This window comes from Glandiceps talaboti, chromosome 6 (genome assembly GCF_964340395.1).
Source record: "Glandiceps talaboti chromosome 6, keGlaTala1.1, whole genome shotgun sequence".
NCBI lineage: Eukaryota > Metazoa > Hemichordata > Enteropneusta > Spengelidae > Glandiceps > Glandiceps talaboti.
Genome location: NC_135554.1, coordinates 8,474,547 through 8,498,518, shown reverse-complemented (window position 1 = coordinate 8,498,518; position 23,972 = coordinate 8,474,547). Strand labels below are relative to the sequence as shown.

Genomic DNA, 23,972 nt, shown 5'->3' with positions numbered 1-23,972 from the left:
ACCGGTACATGCACTGTACAGAACCATTATTGTACACAAACTGATCTTTGTTGCGAAGAAAATATCTGAACGTACATGAAAAGAAACAAAACATTGATTCAGCCTCCTGGTTATTGAAGGTCCAATAAACCGATTTCTGTAAACAAATGTTAAAAACAAGCAAACAAATCATACGGTATAAAAATTAGCCAAAAGTAAGGCAAAGCAATGTGTGTGCTTACAATGACGTCATTAATTATCCAATTTTGGTTTATTTTAGCCAAGGATAAATATAACGGTAAACAGTATATTACAATGTACTTTGTCAGGTGATTGTATTCGATATTTCAGTTGAAAACAGCTTAAAATGGGTCTATCTGTTTTGTAGGGCATGTTACCTGTGTCACAGTTTTGTGGTGGATGGACGAGATAATGGCAATGGTTTACTACACTGTTACTACTGTGTAGCAGTGATAGAATGGACTGCTACACTGTTACTAGTGTGAGACGAACAATGGACTGCTACACTGTTACTACTGTGAGACTAACAATGGACTGCTACACTGTTACTACTGTGAGACTAACAATGGACTGCTACACTGTTACTACTGTGAGACTGACAATGGACTGCTACACTATTACTACTGTGAGGCTGACAATGAGCTGCTACACTGTTACGACTGTGAGGCAATGATAGAATGGACTGCTACATCGTTACTACTGTGACACTGTCAGAATGGACTGCTACACTGTTACTACTGTGACACTGTCAGAATGGACTCTTACACTGTTACTACTGTGAGGCAATGACAGAATGTACTGCTACACTGTTACTACTGTGAGACTGACAATGTACTGCTACACTGTTATTACTGTGAAACTTACAGAATGGACTACTACACTGTTACTACTGTGAGACTGACATAATGGACTGCTACACTGTTACTACTGTGAGACTGACAAGAATGGACTGCTACACTGTTACTACTGTGAGGCAATGACAGAATAGACTGCTACCCTGTAACTCTCTTACACTGTGTGTGACATTTGCCAGGTTCTCCAAGTCTTGTTAAAGTTAATATTAAAGAGTGCATAGAAAAATAAAGTTGGAATTTTATGAGAGTTGTCACTTAGAATCTGTAGTATTTATGTTGAAAGCAGACACATAGACTGTGTGAAACGCCACATTATTCTGATGTCATAAACCTTGGGATTGGTGGCTGATAGAGGGCAGCACAACAAGTCATATTATACAACCTAACACATCGTGAATTAGAATTGTTAGTTTTTTAAACCTGTAAATGTCAGCAGACAAACCCTTACTGAATGCTAAATAATATTTTATTTACAAACCAGCTAGTAACCATAACGGTACCTCAGACTTTGCAATCTAATTTGAGGCAACTTGTCCAAATCACTTGTACGTCATTAGCATATAATGATGTTAAAGGGTTATGTTTCAATCCCAGGTCATCACATTAGTGTTATCTAACAAACAACCAGTTTGTATACCGAGATTTTAATCCTAATCTGAAATGGGCCTTTAAGCCATCTGGTCAAGTGACCATGGCAACTAGTCATCATTACATCCCAGACATGGAAGTCTGTGATTATTCACTGATGGCATCTGAGTGATTCAGAAAGTTACTACAGTCACTTTTTTTTGCCAGCGTGGTGATATACTTTAGTAGATTCCTAGAATTTTGACTTTAACATAGGAAAGCACCACAACAGTCTTGCGGGGGTACCAGACATGCTCAGATGATGCAACCATTACCCACCAATGTATCAATTGAGTGGAAATTCTGATGACAACTGACTATGCTAAAACAGTCAATTCTTTGAACAGTGTATGCATATGAAAACAAGAAAAAAGAAGAGTACAAAACAAAAAGTGGACAATGTTTAACACTACAGAAAATGTGTCATTGGTCAAATAAGTTGAACACAAACTGATTTTATTGTTTTGCATGTGGCAGATTATGCAAGTGGGTGATTATAGCGATGCCTTGATTATGTGGATATAATCACCCTGTAATCAAGATAGTGCAAACACTGAATGAAGTTGAATTATCTGCCACTTGAGAAAACCTCAGTCTTCAGACTACAAATGTCAGTTTCACTCTGAGGTGACATAAAGTAGTAAAACTAATAAGCTGGATTTGGGACTCCATTCACACTGAATTTTTGTATCTGACACAGAAGTCATCCAATGTTAGCATAGCCTTCATTTGTTCCAATCATTCAGCAGCAACCTGAACTTGAAACCTGGAGCACACATTATCTAGGAAACTATTAAAAAATACACTTACATAATCAAATGGAATTTTGTGTCAGACATGAATGATAAGTCGACTCTAAAGCCCCCACTGTACCTGACCTAAATTTAACCCGACTCCGAGTCAACATTACCTGTTCATATTGTGTGTTTTTTTAATGTTAGGTAAGACTACAGTTGGCTGAGAGTCGACTCAACTGGTAAGTGAGAACATTAGCTTATATCAACCATCATCGTAAACCAAAGCCTTATTTAGGTCACCATCCAAAACACGCTTGTCAAATATATTTCAAATTTCATTTCGTCAGCAGAAATGTGTGCCCTGGCTTTTGAGAATGATATGAACATGCAAAAAATAGTTCAGTTTGTATGCGTGTTAACTTCTTGTTAGTCAATCTGTCATTGTCATAACAAAAATATAAAATTCTCTTACTGGCTTTGAGTTGCTATATATTCTATGTTACCTTGGTGTCAGAAACCCTGTTATTGGGAAAATTCTCTGAAGACAGACAGACACCCTGCACTGCCAAAATAAATTTTTACTGAGGAAAGATATACTCTTAGACTACTGGAAAACTTTACCATTACATGATTTCAATTAGTTTGCTGTCATCCAAACAAGTGTAAAGTAGAACTACATGTACTTTAATTTGTCTAGCTGAGCAAAGGACTTGTAATACTACATCCAGCCCTGAAAGATAACTGTGATCTAGCTACATCCAACCACAGTCCCTGGACTCTGATCTAGCTACATCCAGCCACAGTCCCTGGACTCTGATCTAGCTACATCCTACCACAGTCCCTGGACTGTGATCTAGCTACATCCAGCCACAGTCCCTGGACTCTGATCTAGCTACATCCAGCCACAGTCCCTGGATTGTGATCTAGTAGCCACAGTCCCTGGACTGTGATCTAGCTACATCCAGCCACAGTCCCTGGACTGTGATCTAGCTACATCCAGCCACAGTCCCTGGACTCTGATCTAGCTACATCCAGCCACAGTCCCTGGACTCTGATCTAGCTACATCCAACCACACAGTCCCTGGACTCTGATCTAGCTACATCCAGCCACAGTCCCTGGACTCTGATCTAGCTACATCCAGCCAGCCACAGTCCCTGGACTCTGATCTAGCTACATCCAACCACAGTCCCTGGACTCTGATCTAGCTACATCCAGCCACAGTCCCTGGACTATGTCTAGCTACATCCAGCCACAATCCCTGGACTCTGATCTAGCCCTAAAAGATAAATTAGACATACTAGGTGAAAACTACAAACTCTTACCTCGTAATCTTGTGCGAGTGACTGCTAGAGAGGTTAATTCAGAATTAAAGGCATAAACCATGCAAAATGGCAGTGAACTACAACTTATACATAATATATCTATTGGTACACTTTCGCATAATTCCTGGCAAATTCATGCAAATCACATTGTCATAAAGATTAAATCTGAGTGGTTTACACGAGGTGTACACAATAACATAGTTTTTTTGTACAACATTCTTAGCAAATTATCAACATCCAATGTCTACATTACTCACACAGGTCACATAGTATGTTTTTCACATTAGCTTCTCTATATAATTTAGAGCACATTACATGCTATACTGTATCATACACACCATTTTGATCTTTTACCAATTCAAGAAATAAAGACAATTTTGTAAACTGTGGGTCCTGGAGTATCATTTCAGGCGTTTATATCATGTACATCACATGAGTTTGCTGAGAAAACTTTCAGATGAAACTTGTTTCTCATTTATTGTTCAGTGGAGGTCCTTAGCATGGACTGACATAGTTTCATGCGAGACATCCGTAATATGTAATAAAAACATTTGTAACACCCCTACTACATTTCCTGTGTTGTGATTCGTCAATACATGGTCACGTGGTATGTAGAGTTTTTGTGCTGTTGACAGCAAATGACGTTTACTTGTCAACAGTTGCTAATGCACCCCCAACACAAACTGTTTCCTTCAAGGCGTCACCCTCAGGAAAGAGTCTGTGTTGGGGGTGACCCACAGTCCCTCAAGGAAATAGATGTATACTGTTGCCCTGGCAATCAGTCAACATGTGTATAGTGTTCATGACTTCATTGTGATTAAAATGAAACAGTCACGAAACAAACGAAATTGCCTTTATTCCTTGAAATGGCATTCCATATCAACTAATGTGATTTGATCACCTACATTCATCATATAAAATGTATCTGTGTGGACATTATGACACATTACCCATGCAGACTGTGATGCAAACCTTTTGAGAAGTGTAACAATTGCCCTAATCTGGTTGATTATTAGCAGTGAACAAACTGACAAGGCGAGGCCCTTTGCTTGGTTGATTTTGGCTTTAATGTCCTCGCGCCACTCGCTTCAAACCATCCCAACATTTATGAAATCAAATCCGAAGTACAATATAATTTCATAACTGGCATAATCCACTTAGAGAAACGTTTACGTCAATCATGAAATCTTTCCCTTCAGTGATTGGTTGATTCTGTCTACCAACCATGTGATTGGTTGATCCTGTCTACCAACCATGTTTACAACAATTGCTGGTCCGTTTTATGAATTGAATTTAACTGTGCAAGTGGCTCACTTTGAACCTCCGACTAACTGATAAATTCATCAATTTACTTTTATCAGATAATGTACATATTCTTCAATGTCTTGCTGTATTTACAATTTATGCAATGAAATTACGTTTAGAGATTTATGTAAATTTATCATAATTTCATTAGTAACATTTCCACTTACTTAATTTATTCATAGTTACATCCTGTTTTCAAGAATTAAGCAACCACATTTATATTTTGGGTCGATGACCTTGAATGTACAGAATAAAATACCATAATACTAAAAATTGTGCAAGTGAGTGCTGAGAGGACAGAGCTGAAATCAACCAATCAAAACGTCTAGGCTACAGACGGACAAACAGACAGGTGAGTACTATAGGTATCCCTACCTACAGCATTCACGACTTGGTAGTAGTAGAAAATAGCTTTCTAGGACCAATACATTGTTGTCGGCAAATCTACTGCAAGAGGCGTAATCTCTATACACACAACTGGCTCTTCTATTATTGCTCATATTATGTGAAGTTCTACTCCAGACATTTTTATATAAAACTTATCACATACCAGCTGCAAATACACTATGGCAGAAATTGCAAGGCAGTTTTAAATATAGCTACATTTTTCATCTTTGACACTACTGTACACACTTCGAACACATGCTTGTTCACTTGCACAGGTTAACCACTGTACAACAACATAGACAATAGCGACGTTTCTTAAAACTTCAAGACATTGTCTCTATCATCAGTCCAAAATATTGAATATTATATACATTATAGATATCATCATAGACGACGTCTGTGGTACATTAAAAGAAAAAAAAGAAAACCATACATCAGGACTGGCCAGATACAAAAGTATACAAGAACAATATAAACAAATACGACATCCTTCTTTTCAAACAAATGTAACAATATGTCTAGTTTTTAGTCACAGTGTCTTGCATCATCCAAGGAAAACAAGTTTTGCTGTAGCACTGTAAAATTCAAACGTACGAATATTGCACTCTATGAAGAACTTCTCTTGTATGGGTCTGCCACTTCTATGGACGGTAACACATAGAATAACCCATCAGTGTCTAAGTCATTGGAATCATCCACTTTGACTCATCAAAATAGGGGTGATCAACTATATGTCCTGCTGATCACCTTTGTCAGTATTGAAAGCAGTCCTGAATCATCAGGATGATACCTTCAGCTCTTTCGCTCACAATCACACACCTTGTTAGGGTCAGAGGTCATAGGTCACACTATGAATTACTCTGTTCGCGATCGCTGCTGCTGCTTTCCCTTTGCAATGTCTCAGGGCATTCAAGTTTCTTGAGTTCTGTACGCAAATTGTTGACTTGTTTTTGAAGTTTGGAGTCTTTGGGAGTGTCTTTAAGCCAGGCTTCCATTTCTTGAAGTAGCCTGTCCTTCTTTAAGTAGAAATGGGTCTGAATGATTTCTTCAAACCCTGGCTGTGGACGTTGAAGATGTGCCACCATGGCATACTTGATGCTGTTAATCTTCACTTCTGAAAAATCACACATCAAAGTATTTTGTTTAACTATTAAAACTTACTCGATAACTTCTCCCCTGACTTTCCCCATTGTCATATTATTTGTAACAACACCAAGGAACCGAGAATGCTCCTGGTATAAGTGAGGTCACTGGAAATTCAAGATGTGTTATACTAAATTACTGTAGATATTAGGTTATTCAGACTCCTGAAACAAAGTGATTGGTAGATTGATAGACTGACTGACTGACTAATCTACAGAAAATTCCTGAAATGAAGTCCCGGATGGATAGATAGATAGATAGACAGACATATGGAGAGAGAGAGAGAGAGAGAGAGAGAGAGAGAGAGAGAGAGAGAGAGAGAGAGAGAGAGAGAGAGAGAGAGAGAGAGAGAGAGAGAGAGAGAGAGAGAGAGAGAGAGAGAGAGAGAGAGAGAGAGAGAGAGAGAGAGAGAGAGAGAGAGAGAGAGAGAGAGAGAGAGAGAGAGAGAGAGAGAGAGAGAGAGAGAGAGAGAGAGAGAGAGAGAGAGAGAGAGAGAGAGAGAGAGAGAGAGAGAGAGAGAGAGAGAGAGAGAGGGAGAGAGAGGGAGAGAGAGGGAGAGGGAGGGAGAGAGAGAGGGAGAGGGAGAGAGAGAGAGAGAGAGAGAGAGAGACAGAGAGAGAGAGACAGAGACAGAGACAGAGACAGAGAGAGACAGAGACAGAGACAGAGAGAGATAGAGAGTCAAACAACACTAACACAGTCTGAATACTGCGATGAATAGAACTACATACCTTGATTATATTCTTTGCTATGTTTGCGACCAGAATCAGTACCAATTTCTTGTTCATAGCCCGGTTCATTGAAGTACGGTTCCGCTACTAATATCAATGACTGAATTGATATTAATACTTGCAAGACAGTAGACGTCTCATTCCACTGCTCTCCTCCTCTGCCTTCCCATGTCCCAAGTAAAGACAGACACACTTTGCCAGAGCTGTTAGCAAAATTGAGAATTTCAGTATATACATTCTTTAAATACACAGTATTCCGACATCAAGTACGTTTTACCTGATGTTGAGAGCACACATGTATTAGTAGTAATGTAAAAACTGGCAATACAGTAACTGGAGTTTGGTGAACTACCTAGCTCAGCTAACATACTTGTAGATTGGATTACATAACAAAGTACAATTTAAGTCATTCATTCATTCTGCAGTGCTCAAAATACTCAAAACATTCAAAGTTGTCATTTCACTTCCCAAGCTTTCATAAATTATGTTTTAACTTGTGCATAATATTATCCCATAATAATTGTTTTCATTCAATCAAAAAAACACTTGTTATCTGAAAGTTTGTCACATCTCATCTTCAACTCGACATGACAAGCACCCTTATAGGTCACTCATATTGTCCTTGGCTAATGAAGAAAAAAATACTGAGAAAAATATCTAAGCATGTGGTGACAGTTGAATATACATGCATTACCGTTACTAAACTCACACTCCAGGTAACAAGGCCCTTACGGTGTAAATCACTCACATTTTTCTTGATTGAACAAATATTGAACAAACAAAAATATTAGGCCAAAATATCTAATAGTGAAAACCGAACACGGCATTATTAATAATAACACATTATTTTCATAAAGACTTCAGTGATTGGCTCAGACAATGTCACATGGTATGGACTTCAGTGACCTCAATTTGCATACAATAGGCAATGTTTATTTTCAATTTAAGGCACTATTACTTTAGCACAGCAAGGAGTCCTTGTGGTGATTTGCTTTGACTATGGAAATAATTTCTGCGAGAATGTAATATGATGTGTTATAAAACACTTACTGCCTTGCCTTATTTGGGCATGAGTAGATGTCATATTACACCTCATGCTGTTATGTAGCAGCTATTTCCCCTTGGCTTTCAGCCTCGAGGAAGTAATTACTGCCTAACAGCCATCGAGGTAATAAACATGTACTAGTGCCCTCATAGCCAGGTAGTAAGTGTATAATATATGCATTACTTACTTGTAAAGATTGGGGTTGAAGCGTACTGATCCATTACCAGTGGTTTGTAAATTGACTTGTGGTGGGGTGATAGGGTAATTAGTAGGATAGAAAATATCAAACAGAAAACAGCCTCCTGAATATGGTGTGCCTTCAGGCCTATAAAACATAAATACAAATTATGTATATTATGTGCCAGTCACTACTTGCATCACTGTGTGTGTATGTGTATGTGTATGTGTATGTATGTATGTATGTATGTATGTATGTATGTATGTATGTATGTATGTATGTATGTATGTATGTATGTATGTGTATGTATGTATGTATGTATGTATGTATGTATGTATGTATGTATGTATGTATGTATGTATGTATGTATGTATGTATGTATGTATGTATGTGTGTGTGTGTGTGTGTGTGCATGTGTGTATGTATGTATGTATGTATGTATGTATGTATGTATGTATGTATGTATGTGTGTGCGTGTGAGTGTGCATGTGTGTGCATGTGTGTGTACTCGTCATATTTACATAAAACATTAATCATTTATTAAATACCATCTAGAGCAGATTAATTCATAAACAATACAAATATGCATCACCTTTTCTGTTCGGCGAAATTTCTATATCACTAGAACAATTTGTTTGGAAGATATGTAAATGAACACTGGTTGCTGGTTGACATACATGTACAACTACTAACTTTGTATATATACGCTGTACTAGCTTTTGGTGGAATTCTACATAATCGTAATTTACCAGAATATATTTCAGAATTGAGTCAGTCTATTTTGTCAATAAACTAATTATTATTTACACCATCGATGTTTTATGTTAAATATCCATTTCAAACAAGTAGCAAAAATGTGATGTAAACTCTGTGATATGGCAAAAGTGGCCACCATTGAAGGCAGTGGTGTATATCATCGATGCATAGGAGTTTGTGTAGCGAAGTGTAGTGTAGTGTATACTTGAGTTTTAAGTACACTTACCCTATGATCAATGCTTGCATAAGATTCATTTTTTCATCATCCTGTTGATCAAGAACAAAATCACCAATTATGTAATTATGGTCAAGATTATCAATATGCCAATCAGCTGACGCTGAAAATAACAAGTTCCAGGAGCTCAGTGTATTTTGTGGTACACTTAACTAGCAGCCTCCATGTGATTTGATCGCTCACAATGTACAGGAAAGGCTGACAGTAGAAACATTTTCAACAGCCTATGGCTAATCATTTCATAAAGATTAATTTCAAAAATGGAATGAACTGCATTTTTTGTTCTGGATTTCTTTGTGTGAAGTGTAATTATACAAATAAAACAAACTGTTGGGATATACATCATAACTGAAGGGTTGTCAGTGGCTGAGTGGTTAAACCACTTGCCTCTTACCACTGTGGTTGGGGTTCAAATCCATTCAGGGTTTGATTAAAATTTACCACACTGTAAATAAGAAGAGTGTCGTTCAATTTGACTCTACCGAACAACGTAGGTATTCCCCGAGTACTCCTGCATTAACACTGAACCCATGAGGGATGGCCCTCACTGGACTTCTTGGGAGATAAGTGCATATGGGCTTAAAGAACTATCCAGTATAAACAAAAGAAAGTGAAGTCTGAAACTTTTGATAGTGTGAAGTTTTTCTAATCTGAACTCTTCAAAAACTACAATAGTTACAATTGATTAGAAACAAGATTTTTGCTGTCAGCGTTTTTTTGTCATTTAACATACTAGTTTTTGTAACACCTCAAAGGATATTAAATCTACAAAAATCCATGAAGACAAGTGGTCTTTTCCTAAAATATCTTGTACATACCGTCCTCACAAATATTGCTGAAGAAAGGTCCAATGGAAGAGATGATGATAACGATGTAAATTCTTGTGCCAATCTAAATACCTGTCAAAAAGAAAGATGTTTATAGTTTGAACAATTCATTTTCAGGTTAATAATTTTGACTTTCTACAAAGAATCACACCATAGACGATTAATGTGTTTTTGGATCCAGTTTGCATGGTTTTATTTGACAACGTAGTATATAATAATTTATAAATGGGTCGACTAAACTGTCATTTGGTTCCTCAACAATCTGCATACGACTCTGGTAACTGAACCTTTGGTTTACTAGAATATGTGCAAACCACTGAAATGGGTCACATGCCATATTTGGTCACGGCAAAATTTACATAACCCTACACAAATATCCACATGCATTGGTCAAATACCATATTTGGCTTGATGCCTATCAGCCTAACTATATATGTACATACTATTAGGTCACATACCATATTTGGCAAGAACACATTAATGTAAATCACCATATGGGTGGAACACATAACATTCAGTGAGAACCAATCAAATTTACTCACCTGGTTCTGAGAAGGCTTTGCACACTTGTCAAACTGGGAGGAATAATGGTGAGCCTGAGCACCAGAAGTAGGAATTTCACAACTATCAAACTGTAGGTCTCTCAAAGCTCTTTTATACCTCACATCCAATGGTTCCTGTAAAAAAACGAACGAAAAGTTAACAGTAATCATAGATGGGAGGATGTATGTCTGACATCACAAGTAAGTATCTTTAACTTGTTGTTTCTGAACCATAACTCTTGCAAAAAAAAAGAAAAAAAAAAAAGAAAAGAAAGGAAATAAAACCATCTCATAGAGATACAAGTTTCAAGCAAGTAAATTTGTATAAGGCATAAAAAAAATGTGTGGTTCCGATTACATTCAATTTTAAAATAGGTGGGGTAGGTAGATGTTTTATTTTATTTTATCATATATTTTTTTTTCATGTGTATGAGTGTCTAGTTCAGGTTTTCCATTGTTTTCCAAATGGTCTCTGTGTTGTAGATTGGAAGAATAGTTTTATATTGTCTTTTTAGGTTGGTGTCAGTTTTTGCACCCGCTATTTCTTGCGAGACTCCACGATTTTCACGATTTTATTATTATATTTCTCAAATACGTAAAAAAAAAAGTTTAGGGTCAGCGTGAAAAAACTACGTGGGGGTTGGGTAACCGGAACCAAACAACTTTTTTTTTATTTGGCCTTAGTACTTACCTCTTCAGCTGATTCAGCAAAGTCCATTGCTTCTGAATCACCATTGGCATTAGCATTGATTTGGTTTGATTTACCGTAACGATTAACAGCATCTGATACCAACTTAAATAACGCAACAAATCCCCTGAAATATAAAATAATTAGGTTTGTCAGCTGTCGTCTTCAACATGATGAAGATGACTCGAGTCTAAAATGCACACAAAATGCACATCATAGACAAAGCGTATGCACATCACATGCACATAATGAACGTGACATGCGAAGTACATGTAATCATGCACATCACATGCACACAAACTGAACATCACAATCTCATGCCAAGTACATGACTGTATACGTATATCACAAACAAAATGCACATCATACACTATGCTAAGTACATGCACATCACATGCACACAAAATGTACATCGTATGCTAAGTACATGCACATCACATGCACACAAAATGTACATCGTATGCTAAGTACATGCACATCACATGTACAAAATTTACATCATATGCTAAGTATACATGCATATTACATGCCCTCTACATGCATACCACACTGCTTTACATGCTGTTCAAATGTAAACTAATGTTTCATATTTCCTATGAACTTACAAAAAAAAAAAATATAGAGAGAAAAATGCTAAAATTCATGATTCTCCACATATTGAATATGAAATTGTTTTTAATGATAATAAACATGTTATTGTTCAGTGCATGCATTGGTTACAATGTCAATCATACCTTGCTAGTTTTTCTTCAGCCGTCTTTTCAACTACAGAACTCTTTGGTGGATCTGTTGGTATTGTTTGTACAATATGTTCAATGGGTCCAAACAAATCATGTATCACCCACGTTTCAATCTTCTGTTCCTTTGGGTGGTCTTTCTTGGGTGCTTTTGGTATGCTCCCATTGGCTGCTTGTCCCATGCGCTCCAATAACATATTGGCCTATAGAAAGTGACATACGAGGAAAATTCAAATTGAGAATGTATCTTGTAGTTAAAGTGGCCACATAGATGGGAAATAATTATTTATTTTGAATTTTCAATTTATAAAACAACTCTACTGTGTCTTTATACTTGGAAAGACAATGTGAAACAACATATACTAAATTTTTATTTGTGACTAAATAAATTACCAAACATTAAACAATTTTTTAAATAATACAATGAAAATTTTTATACACTTTTTTAGCATATTTTTATTTACTGAGTTACAAACATGGACTTGGTTGATGCTATTTCACAGTGTAATATGCAAGTAGGAAAATACAGGGGAGTTGTCTTAAGCATTAAAAATCCAAAATAAATACCCATTAGTCATCCATTTTTGTTTTCTGTGAAATAAGTGGCAATGACTCAAGTGAAACTTTCCAGTTTTACAGTATATAGGTACCTGCATGAAATGATTCACTGGTTGGAAAGGATGGAATGGGTTGGGTTTAGAGTGGTTATTCCCTAACCCTACACCGCCAATAAATAAGATACCTAACATGTAACTTGTCTATTTAAAATCCCAAAAACCAACTTATTATAACTTACAGGAACAGCTTCTGTGATTTTTAGAATTAAATGTACACATAGATACACACCTGTCCTTCGACAACTTCCAAAAGCATCTTACCACCAGGACATACAAAATGTAACTTTAATACAAATATGGATTTTTAGAGTCCAAAGTATACATACAATAGTTTCCTACCTTGCCTTCTAAGACTTCCAAGAGGTCATAGACAGACTGACTTTGATGTGATAAGGCACAGAGTAGACCCACTAATTTAGGCTGTATAGCTAGGTAATGAAGACATATATATGTATATATATATTATACATAGCATTATTGGTGGAGAAAAGCAAAATAATACTAAAGGTTTTTACTATGTTTTGAACTCTTGTGTATGATTTCTGCCATCAGTATAGGACGGAACATTTTGTCGTCATGGAAATTAAAACGTTTGTTTGCTTCATCATGGGCAGAAAAAAACAATATCTTAAAAAAACATGCAAAAAATTACAAACACACACACACACACACACACACACACACACACACACACACACACACACACACACACACACACACACACACTTAACAAAAATATTCTGCCGTCAGCATAAGGACGGAAAGGGTCATCATCTTGTGTAATTTGACCATTCACATTTGTCATCATTGGCAGAATATATCATTTAGTAATCACATTAAAATATACAGTGGAAATCATGATGGTTTGGTGTTTCACTCATTGAACATTATGTTTTTAACACACAGATAGACATATGTCAACTCTATACTAACAATAACAGAGACACAATAAACACAGCAGAATCCTTTGCCCAATCACATTGAACACTGATAAGCATTGCTATTCTTTCACAGTGCAGTAAAAACAGGCTTCTTCTAAAAACATGCCACCTGGACTTGATGATTTATTGGCTGCAATTGTTTATTTTCTAACTGATAATCAACATATCAACTTGACTACTTCTACTCCCCACTGTGCATGGCACCTATGTAATTGTTACTAATTGAATTAGAAGCTGACTGAGTGTGTGCATAAAATGTTATGTTACACGAGTGAAACACCAAGCCAAGATTATTCCAAATGTAATTATCTGTATGAACAAGTCTTCTACGTTCAACACACACACACACACACACACACACACACACACACACACACACATACACATACACACATGTATACACATACATACACACATACACACACACATACAAAATGTACACACACATGTACACACACATACACACACACATGCACGCTAATATGGTAAGAGGAAAAGTGTGCATTTCTATGACAATTATGGCTGCCATTTTGCGAGAAGAAATCAAAACGAAGACTTACCAATTTCTCTAATAATATCTAATATAGCTTTGTACAACTGCAATAAAATACACAATCATTCATTAGTATCAGCTGAGTATATGACTTGATGTCTCCAACAAGACTGACAAACAATGGTCTTATTTCTAATTTTCTTATATCTAATTTCTAAAACTATGTTTTTGAACTCGGACAGAATGATGGAGATCAACTGTGATTGTACACTTTAGGGTGAAGTGGTCAGTATACAGGGTAAGATTTGCATAATACTTTTCCTGATTCTCTCTAATTCAAAAGTATTTTCACTCTTTGTCTTACACTTTATATGCAAAGTCAATATGTTAAAATTTCAAACACAATATTAAACAAAGGAAAAAAATGAGTGCTACTAGAGGGCGCTGTGTATAAATAATGATTTGACATAGAAACGATTTCTTTTGATGAAAAGGCCAGCTGCCTGGATATTCCACTCTCAATTGATCTAAATGTTAAATTGAAATCTGTAATCAATGATTTATTTTTTACTATTCAGACTATCAACTGGAAATTTGTGAATTTATAAAAGCCGTGCATCAATATTATGATTCCTTTTCATAAGTATTTGTGTACAAGAGATAACACAAAATGGTCACCAAAAACCCATTTTTACATTAAACCTAATTTATCTCATACACTGTGATTCAATACAAGATATACTATATGTACTATCTACGCAAACCATGTTTACCTTCTTCTCTCATTATCAAAGGACAGCAGTGTGTCGGTCAGAGAGGTGCATTGCCTAGATAATATGTAAAAGTCTATGGCATGTAGCATTCAAATTTATCTCCACAGATCCTAAATTTAGTCAAGTTCACAAGACCCCATATCTGGACCGTACAGATTAACAGTTATCCTAGTAAACTAATACACAGTAATTACAACTGCAGTTGACATCAGACTGTGGACAAATGGAACCTGTTACAAACAGCGAAAGTAAACAAATGACTTTGGTTAATAACACTTGGCTCAGCATGTTGGAAGTACTGAGAATTGTATTACACACCATGGTTTGATAAGAACAGTTTTATGGCCTCTTTATGTGTACATGAAATGCCACAGGAACCGAAAATTTGTTTGTGAACATGAACTATTACATGTATGTAAAGTGGCCATAAAACTGTTCTTATATATCAAATTATAAAATGTAATACAATTCTCTGTACTTCCAACATGCTGAGCCAAGTGTTATTAATCCAATTCATTTTACTTTCCCTGTTTGTAACAGGTTTTGTTCATCCATGGTCTGATATCTGCAGTTGTAGTTACATCAGATTCATTCATATAACTATTTATATATACATCACTTTCTCAGTCTTTACAACTGATACAGATTACACTTTTACACACACACACACACACACACACACACACACACACACACACACACACACACATACACACACACACACACACACACACACACACACACACACACACACACACACACACACACGCATCCGTACAAACTATTACTTTTACTAAGGAGGATTCAGTCTTACATAACATCATTCAATAAATACATGTCTTACCATTGTATGCCTACAGATCTCAAGAAATGACACATCTTTTAAGTATGACTGCAAAGAAAACCAGGGAAAGGTAGTATTATATAAAAGTGGCTACTTATAACACTGAAACATTGAGGGATCATGGCCCTCACTGGACTTCTTGGGAGACAAGCATTTATATACTTAAAGAACTATCCACTACAAATAAAAAAAAGGTTGGTTTTTTTTTTTTCGTTTTTTTCTTTAAAGATGCACTAGTTGCAACTAGAATGTTTTAAAAAAAATTGATTTCTATAATAATGATTTAGCCACGATAATAATAACATTCTACACCCCTTAACAGTTATTGAATCAACTGTGGGTAAACATAATTGTGTAGTTGTATGTGCATGATGGTACAATAAATTAAGTAACATTGATTTTTGATTAAGACAACTGAAAAATACCTCAGCATGATCCTAATTTCAACCAGTTACTGTACTACTTATGGATAAAACTGACCTCTAATCAACATGTACAATATCTAATTATTGGTATTTTAACAATTATCTGTGAATATATTGTTGGTTATCTGATTGACAAAATAATACTCTAGTTACAGCCAGTACAGATGTAACACACAGCCTAGTCTTGCTGCTAGACGTTCAGGCTTTCTTTCGATACTATAAGCGAACAAAGTTCGCAGTGAGGGCTTGCCAGAACAGTCTAGCAAATGTCATTTTCAGACTGGACATTCCATTGAGATTAGTGGGTTGGGCCATGTATGCATATATATATACTTTAATATATCCAATCTCTGCATGCAGGTGTTGACAAACACATTTATGTCATTACTATGTCTTATTAGTTTATGGTAATTGTGTTTGATGAGTGTGTAGACGTTGTCATTCACACATTTTAGTTAACGCATTGGTGGTTATTTTTACAAGCCCCTCTTTAAGATGAATATGCATGAAAAATTAGCTATTGTTCTCTGTTTGTGCTTGTCGCTAATACGGTTCTCTGATTGGCAGTTATTTATATCCTGATGACATTTGCTAGACCTTGGATGTTCCATCCTCGATAGCGATGTTCGGGCGTGTGTCGCATTCTATATTCGGAAGAACATTTGATGTCTAGCAGATAGACTATGCACAGCCTTGAAGTAATAATGTCTGCCTGACCAGGTAGTCATCGCTATAACAAGGTGTTATGTTTCATAATTGCTATCAGGTACGGACACACCCCCACAACACCTAAGGAAACTAATTCCACTGTGTGTTAGGTAGGTTCAATGTTTTATTAATAGCTTATACATCAACACATCACAATAATAGTTGACTCCTATGTTAAGTCTGTGTTTGCTTGCCGATAGTTGATCTGCTAGCTGTTGTTGCATTAAAACTGACCACTACACATAAGAGTTTAATCAGCTTGAGTATATTATTGATTTATCACCTGCAGAAGATTCACCTTCGGGAAATAGTTCAACACATTACTTTACATCACAAAATGTTCTATGAAACTATCTATAAGGTTTGGAATAGATTTTGCCTACCTCTAGAAAAGGCACTATAGCAGATCCCTCAAGTATACTGTACACGTCTGCAACAGGATCAACTGGTTCCACACCACTTTCATCGCCACTACTACTACCACTGCTACTGTTACTACTACTTGTTGTTGCACTGTTGTATCCGCTGCTGCATGCGCTTGCATTCACTTTTAGGTTGCTGTCAGCACTGCTGTCGCTCACATTGTTACATGCACTACAGGTAGCAGTACTTGTACTTGCATAACTGGTAGATGCTACTGCTGGCAGTTTGCAACTACTAGTCTCTCTTGAACTGCTTTTGGATTGGCTGAGGTTGGTTGGACCGAGGCTCTGAAACATGTGTCTGAGTTCATGTAAAATGTTATTGAGGACGGACACTATTTGCTTGTCTTTTTCTTTCTGGGCTGCAATGTAGGCTGCAATGTCCCAACCTGTGACGAGGGGAAACAATGAAGAAATAAACTTACGAACTGTTGATCGAAATGTACTTTGTTTAGGTTGGAGAAAAGACACTTTTTTCTTTTGTTTGGGAATGTCATTTGTGAAGTAAAGAGAGTTTTGTACTCTAAGAGTGAAAATCATATGACTGCTAAACATTTGGTGAAATTCAGTACTGTCTAATTTTTGATTCAGAGTTAGATACCGGTAATTATGCAAATGCCTAATCTTTTCGATATGCAAATAACCGTATCAGGCAGACTCCATTCAGATATCTATTTACAACAAGAGCAAGTCATAGTGGATACGGTAGGATGTGGCAAGCCTCAAAAAAAAGCTTTTTACATTGCTAGTGGTTACTCCCCCAGGACCTACCGGTAAGGAGGGGGTACTCCCACCTATTGGGTATATGTACTGGTACATGTGCCACCCTTTGGGTTGTTTTTTAACCCTTTGGTCTAAAATGGGTACTGTATTTTTTGAGATAAGGAGTCTAAAATGGGGTCCACTTTACAGTTTTCAATTTTGGTTTGGCAGCCACACCCCTACCACACCAGTGGGACCCCCCCCCCCCCCTTTCCTGGCCGGGTTTACTACTTTAGTTTAGATTTGGAGCTACTCTACCCATTGAGCAAAAAATGTTGTTTTATCAACCTGAAACTAGCTAGCTGTATTAGCTGCAAGTGGAGGCATTTTTTTGAAACTGTTTTGTTACATATTATACACCTACTTGTAATATCGCACACATTGTAAAGTATTAAAGTAATGATTTTGTGTATAGCTGTTACATAGTATGATGGAATGAATCCAATCAACGTTACATTTAGTTTCCAATTGACCGTGATTTCAAAGTAACTTTATTTTACTGTGCTATTGATTCTTGGAACGCACCATGAATAATGTACTCTCCCAATCAAATCACTGATTTTCGGGTCAACACCCTAAAATGAGCACTTCTAATGAGTTCACGATTTCTACTTCTTACTTCTTATGGATAATATTAACCTCTGACTACAAGGTCGAATCATTGGTATTTTAACAATTTCCAGTGAAAATATTGTCGCTTTTTTTTAAAAAGAAGTGATTGGTAGAGGGCGCTATCTATTTAATTGAAGGATTCACAACTTTAGTCATTGCCCTTGAGAGATATAAAACATAAACTGTTCTGCAATTGATAAACTTCAAGGTAGTCAATACTTCCTTGATAGAGTGTGCCATTACTTCTGAATCATTGCTACAATAGAGTTAATCTATTTGGGGAGGAGGGGAAGGGGGTAGGAGGGAGGGGGAGGGGGAGGGGATTGCATGGCCACGATGTAAGAAAATTGGAATTTCAAAAGATGGCTTCTGGCAGGATATCTGAAATCCGCATACTTTCCAATATAGTAATCATGATTTTTGATAATATAACCATAAAATATTAGAGATAACATGACTAAGGCAAGATTATCTTAATAGCAGATTTATGTTATCTTGTCAGACAGACATAGTTTTATTGCATTTCCAGGCCTCCGGCCCATTTGCAAGTAGGTTACAAAAATTCAAAGTCAGATCATGACTTTCAGTTACAGAGTGCGTGAAATCAAGGGATCTACATTTCAGTGAAATCAAAGCACAGTTACATACAGACATACATAAAGAAATTTTGTCTTCAAGTTAAGTGTTGATTCTGATATCTTAATAGCCATAATATGGAAAGCTGACAAACACACAACAACTTCACAGGCTAACATTGCTAGGTCACTGGATAAAAAAAGGTTTAAGGAGAGTCACACAGGATTATTTCTCCCTTTAGTATTCTTAAATTGATGATTTTGTCTGACAAAATGGCACAATGGTAACTTAATCAATTTGAAATCTTGTACAAAACCTTACTGCTGGGGTTTCCTGCAAGGGTTTATGGGAAAACCTCAGGTGATGACATCACATTTACCATCATTTCCAAAAATATAATGTAAGTTAATAACAGTAATCACTACAAGTATAGAAAGGCAGCAATAAATCTAACTGAATTAGTCCTTGATAATATAGACAGGGCATATAATCAAGATATTACCTGGTCTGTGCCGGTGTCCATACCCTGTTCCTTTACTCCAATATTCCTTCTTTTTGGACTCCTTATATAGAATAAAATGATAGAAAAAAAAGACCATAATAAAGTCCTGTTGCATATGGTGACTTAACCAGAAAGATTCAGTCATTGTTTCTCTTTGTGTAGTGGGTAGTGAGTGGTTAGTGGACCAATGACTGTGAGTGGTTAGTGGACCAATGACTGTGAGTGGTTAGTGGACCAATGACTGCACCTTTCAGACTTACACTGGCTAGTCTTATTTTTCTTGTAAAATAAGGAGGAAAGGGTTAACTTAGAATGCTTCAAGGTTTTTGGACAATCTTGATAGTGTTGCTATGATAGACACATGCTTCAAGTTCAATTTGAGTTTAATAGTTCACTCTATTATGAACACCGATCTGAAACAAAAAAAAGAGTATAAATTTTGACTGGATTTGAAATCTACAGACCGTGTTAAATGATACTCTCTAAGCACTTCAATATGGTAGATCAATAAGCAAAGTGGAGAGATGTGATGTCAGTACACAGGACCAATCAAGGCACAGTGACAAATATTTTCTGATTGTTTCAACCATGCATGATCATGCATGATTCACCATGCAACGTTGTAAAACCTAAGTGGGTTGAACGTGACTGAATCGTGAAATAGTAATGAAAGTTTACGTTTCGGTATTGAACCACTGCTGGGCATGTTAAGTATGACAACACTGTCAAGATCATTCAACAACTAGGAAGGGTCATAAGCTAGGAGGTGGTACAAAGGTGGTACCGTTCTCTTTCTCTCTAGACTGCAAACAGAAAACACTGTAAACTAACTAAAATATAGGATAACACAATAACTTGAACTCATAACCAGAAGTGTATGCTAGAGCAAAATGCTTTTCAAATAAAACTTATGTTCACAAAAATCCTCATCTTTAATGGTGAGAAATAACCATAATTCGACCTCTACCTGAACAGTTTAGAATATTTTTTTTAAAATTGAAATTATTATTATTTTTATAAAACATATTTTCATTTAAAAGTATTGTTTATATACATGTATTACTATAACAAGTTTGCTGAGCGAAAATTACAATTATTTTTTTTTTACATGGAAGTACATATACAAGACTAAACTTAACAATTCTTAGATGCACATATATACAGGTCTTAACTTAACAATTCTGTACACATCTTGTATTACATTACGCTGTGGACCATACTGAATCCATGCAGGCAATTACATGGTGACATGTAATCTGGGTCACTTAAAATAGGAAATGCCTCATAAACTCCAGCATCAATATTGAATTTAAAGTCACTACTATAAAAAAAAAGACTGGCGCCACTCTACAGAAGTTAAACTATCTCCTTAGAATACAAAACAACACAGTCAGAACTGTATCAAATACAATAATGAAGTAATCCTACATATTTCTCAGCTCTTAATTTTGTCCATGTTTTCCAACCGGAATGAGGAAATGCAATGACAGACACAGGATTTACCACAGACATGAAGAAGCTGGAATCTTGGGATGTCAATTTAAAAGTTGTCCCCATTTACGTTTCATAGCTTTTTCATCATTGAACTGATGGAGTGAAATAGATGGGTATATCATTTTTACAGCAACTTACGTTTAAACTAGAATTGCGTTTTAACAACCAAACATGCTATACAGAAAGAATTACATCCAATGCAGCTGTGAAATAAATCTTAAATTTTACGAAGCACCTCCTTGCAATTTTAATAACTTTAACTGTGATGGGTGGTTTGTATACCATGATAGCTACTATTTACAATTTGGGTTGCAATTAAAAATTACACACGTGCTTTCTTTGCATTACAATGTGAGAAGTACTAGACAGGGTATAGAAGAATGTGCCTCAGGGACAAATTTCCCTAAGATTGAATATTTTAAAATGTCTCCAAACTTTGGTACATGAAAGCTTGAATATTCCTGTTCCTTTTGAAATGAAAAAAAAGAGAAGATATTTGGGGTTTCACTATCTTCTTTTCAAGGAAATTGACAATTTTGTACTATTCCATAGACTGATATTCAGCGGCCATATTGGATTCTAAAATTGCTTGATTTGCATGGGTATTCATTTTGACCTTGAGTCTACATGTATTTTCAATGTTTTTTTAACATTGACTCTTTTTTAGGATTTTTATTTCTGAGGTGCATCATATTATTATAGTTAACATGATCAATGTGGTTGGTTGGTTGGTTATTTGAATTTTGTATTCAACGATTACAGTACAATGTACAGATCTGGTTGTATCAAGCTTATAGTCTGGATGCCAAGGTGGTCTCTAACTAAACCACGTCTGGTCAAAGTCCCCCAATCTGCACAAACAGTTGTTCATCCGATTAGTGAACCCCAACTATTAGAGTGATGTAAACAGTGTATAAGTAGCATCCTGAGGTGACAAATTTACCATATTTGGATGTTACATAACAAGCCCACTAAACACTCACTTTTTAATATGAGGGACTGCATTAATGGTTAGAATTTTGTGATTGATTATGCTGTTAATGACTGTGTGGGTGGCTGTGGATGAATTTTAAATTGCATCTCTTGCTTCTAGAGAAACAACTTTGGAGGTGTAAATCGTAATGATACCATATGTAGGAACTACACTATCAATCTGTGAATCCATGTCAAAGTTGAGGGCAATGATCAAGATAAGAACGTAAACATGTACAAAACACAAACAATTCACAAAACAAAACTATCGTTAACAAAACCAAAGAGAACAACATCAGATTTAAAGTGGCCATATGTAAGAAAATTGGTATTTATATTCATAAAACAACTTTACTATGTTGTAACTCAATAAATTGCAAAAAAAATAAAAAAATGCATGAAATATTTCTTACTATACGTACAATAACAAACTTTTCAGACACTTTCTAGCTTTTATGCAATTAATTGGGTTACAAACACAGACTTGGTATATGTTTCAAATTCTTTTTTCAACTAGGAAAACATAGTAAAAATTGTTTTATGAATAAAAAATCAAAACCTAAATACCAATAATATATTATCCATATATGGGCACTTTAATCAGACCATTAACAGACAATCATGTAAACGTTAATGAAATTCAGTCTCTGTACAGTCAATCAAACACGGATACATGCAAAAACTAAAATTACAATGATGGTGTCTGTAGTTCAAACCTTCACAGAACTTAATTTTCTCTTATAAACAATTAAATTCTGTGTAAGGACATCAACACAAAAAACTGGGGGAGAGGGAGAAACATTTGGGGCATTCGATTAAAAACCAGTAAAGATATTTATCAGTCAAACAAAAAGTGCTGATTTTCTGAACAGTGGATTACCACTTTTTTTATTAAATGACGTGTGTCGTGAAATGGACATCCCTAGATATATCTGAGACTCGGTTAACTTGACACATTTTTACCTAGTTATTAAATACTTTGTAACATAAAGCATCCCTAGTATCAATATAATTATGTTGATTCAGAAATTAGTTTAAACAGCTCCACATACCAGCTAGTATACTATAATAATAACATGATTATAGATTTACAAAATGTACTTGCCACACTTTCAGTGGTGCTAGGCTTGTCGACGTTTTCCGTGATCACTAGTTTCTCCATGTATAGTCAAATTGACAAATTTTACCAAAGATCTGGCTAAACTGTCTGCTGGGGAAAGGCTGAACAGTGCATGTCAGTAGTAAATACATCACAAACTGACAAACAGATGTAATCGATTATTTCATTCCAACAGCTGCTTATTAATTTTCAATTAAATATGGCTGTGTTTGACTAAATCATGTGGGGACGCAACACCGTCATCATCAACACTCCAATATCATTAAACTATCGTGGTTTCGAGTAAAAACGGAAAGTTGTGCTCATTTGACTATATGGTGGAAAAGACCATAGTGATCATAATGCATATAGAAGACTAGACTAGCTCATACAGTGTTATTCCAAAAATGTCGGCTATCTATCATTTTATTGGACAACAGTAGTAATTTTATCTCAACAAGTTTTCTTCCATATGTTATTGGCAGTAGGTTTATGCATGTATAGTACTCTACGATCACAATGCAATATTGGGCTCTTTATTTAAAGTTGTTAATTAATATTGAAACATCAGCTATTTTCAACTTTCTGTTTGGACCAAGCACATTTTATCTTTAAAA

At 35.9% G+C, this 23,972-nt stretch overlaps 1 protein-coding gene across 1 annotated transcript in view; it reads right to left on the bottom strand.

Moving 5' to 3' along the window:
* Positions 1-3,395: 3,395 nt before the first annotated feature.
* Positions 3,396-23,972, bottom strand: part of LOC144436793 (uncharacterized) — a 110,051-nt gene continuing 89,474 nt past the window's right edge. The window contains exons 13-25 of the mRNA XM_078125655.1: positions 19,791-19,851; positions 17,300-17,727; positions 15,784-15,831; positions 14,234-14,270; positions 13,072-13,160; positions 12,113-12,318; positions 11,382-11,505; positions 10,691-10,825; positions 10,140-10,220; positions 9,313-9,353; positions 8,340-8,477; positions 7,108-7,310; positions 3,396-6,347 (exon numbers count right to left, since the gene is read on the bottom strand). Coding sequence (XP_077981781.1) covers positions 6,082-6,347; positions 7,108-7,310; positions 8,340-8,477; positions 9,313-9,353; positions 10,140-10,220; positions 10,691-10,825; positions 11,382-11,505; positions 12,113-12,318; positions 13,072-13,160; positions 14,234-14,270; positions 15,784-15,831; positions 17,300-17,727; positions 19,791-19,851 — 1,857 coding nt within the window. The 3' untranslated portion in view covers positions 3,396-6,081. The remainder of the gene's footprint in view (positions 6,348-7,107; positions 7,311-8,339; positions 8,478-9,312; positions 9,354-10,139; positions 10,221-10,690; positions 10,826-11,381; positions 11,506-12,112; positions 12,319-13,071; positions 13,161-14,233; positions 14,271-15,783; positions 15,832-17,299; positions 17,728-19,790; positions 19,852-23,972) is intronic.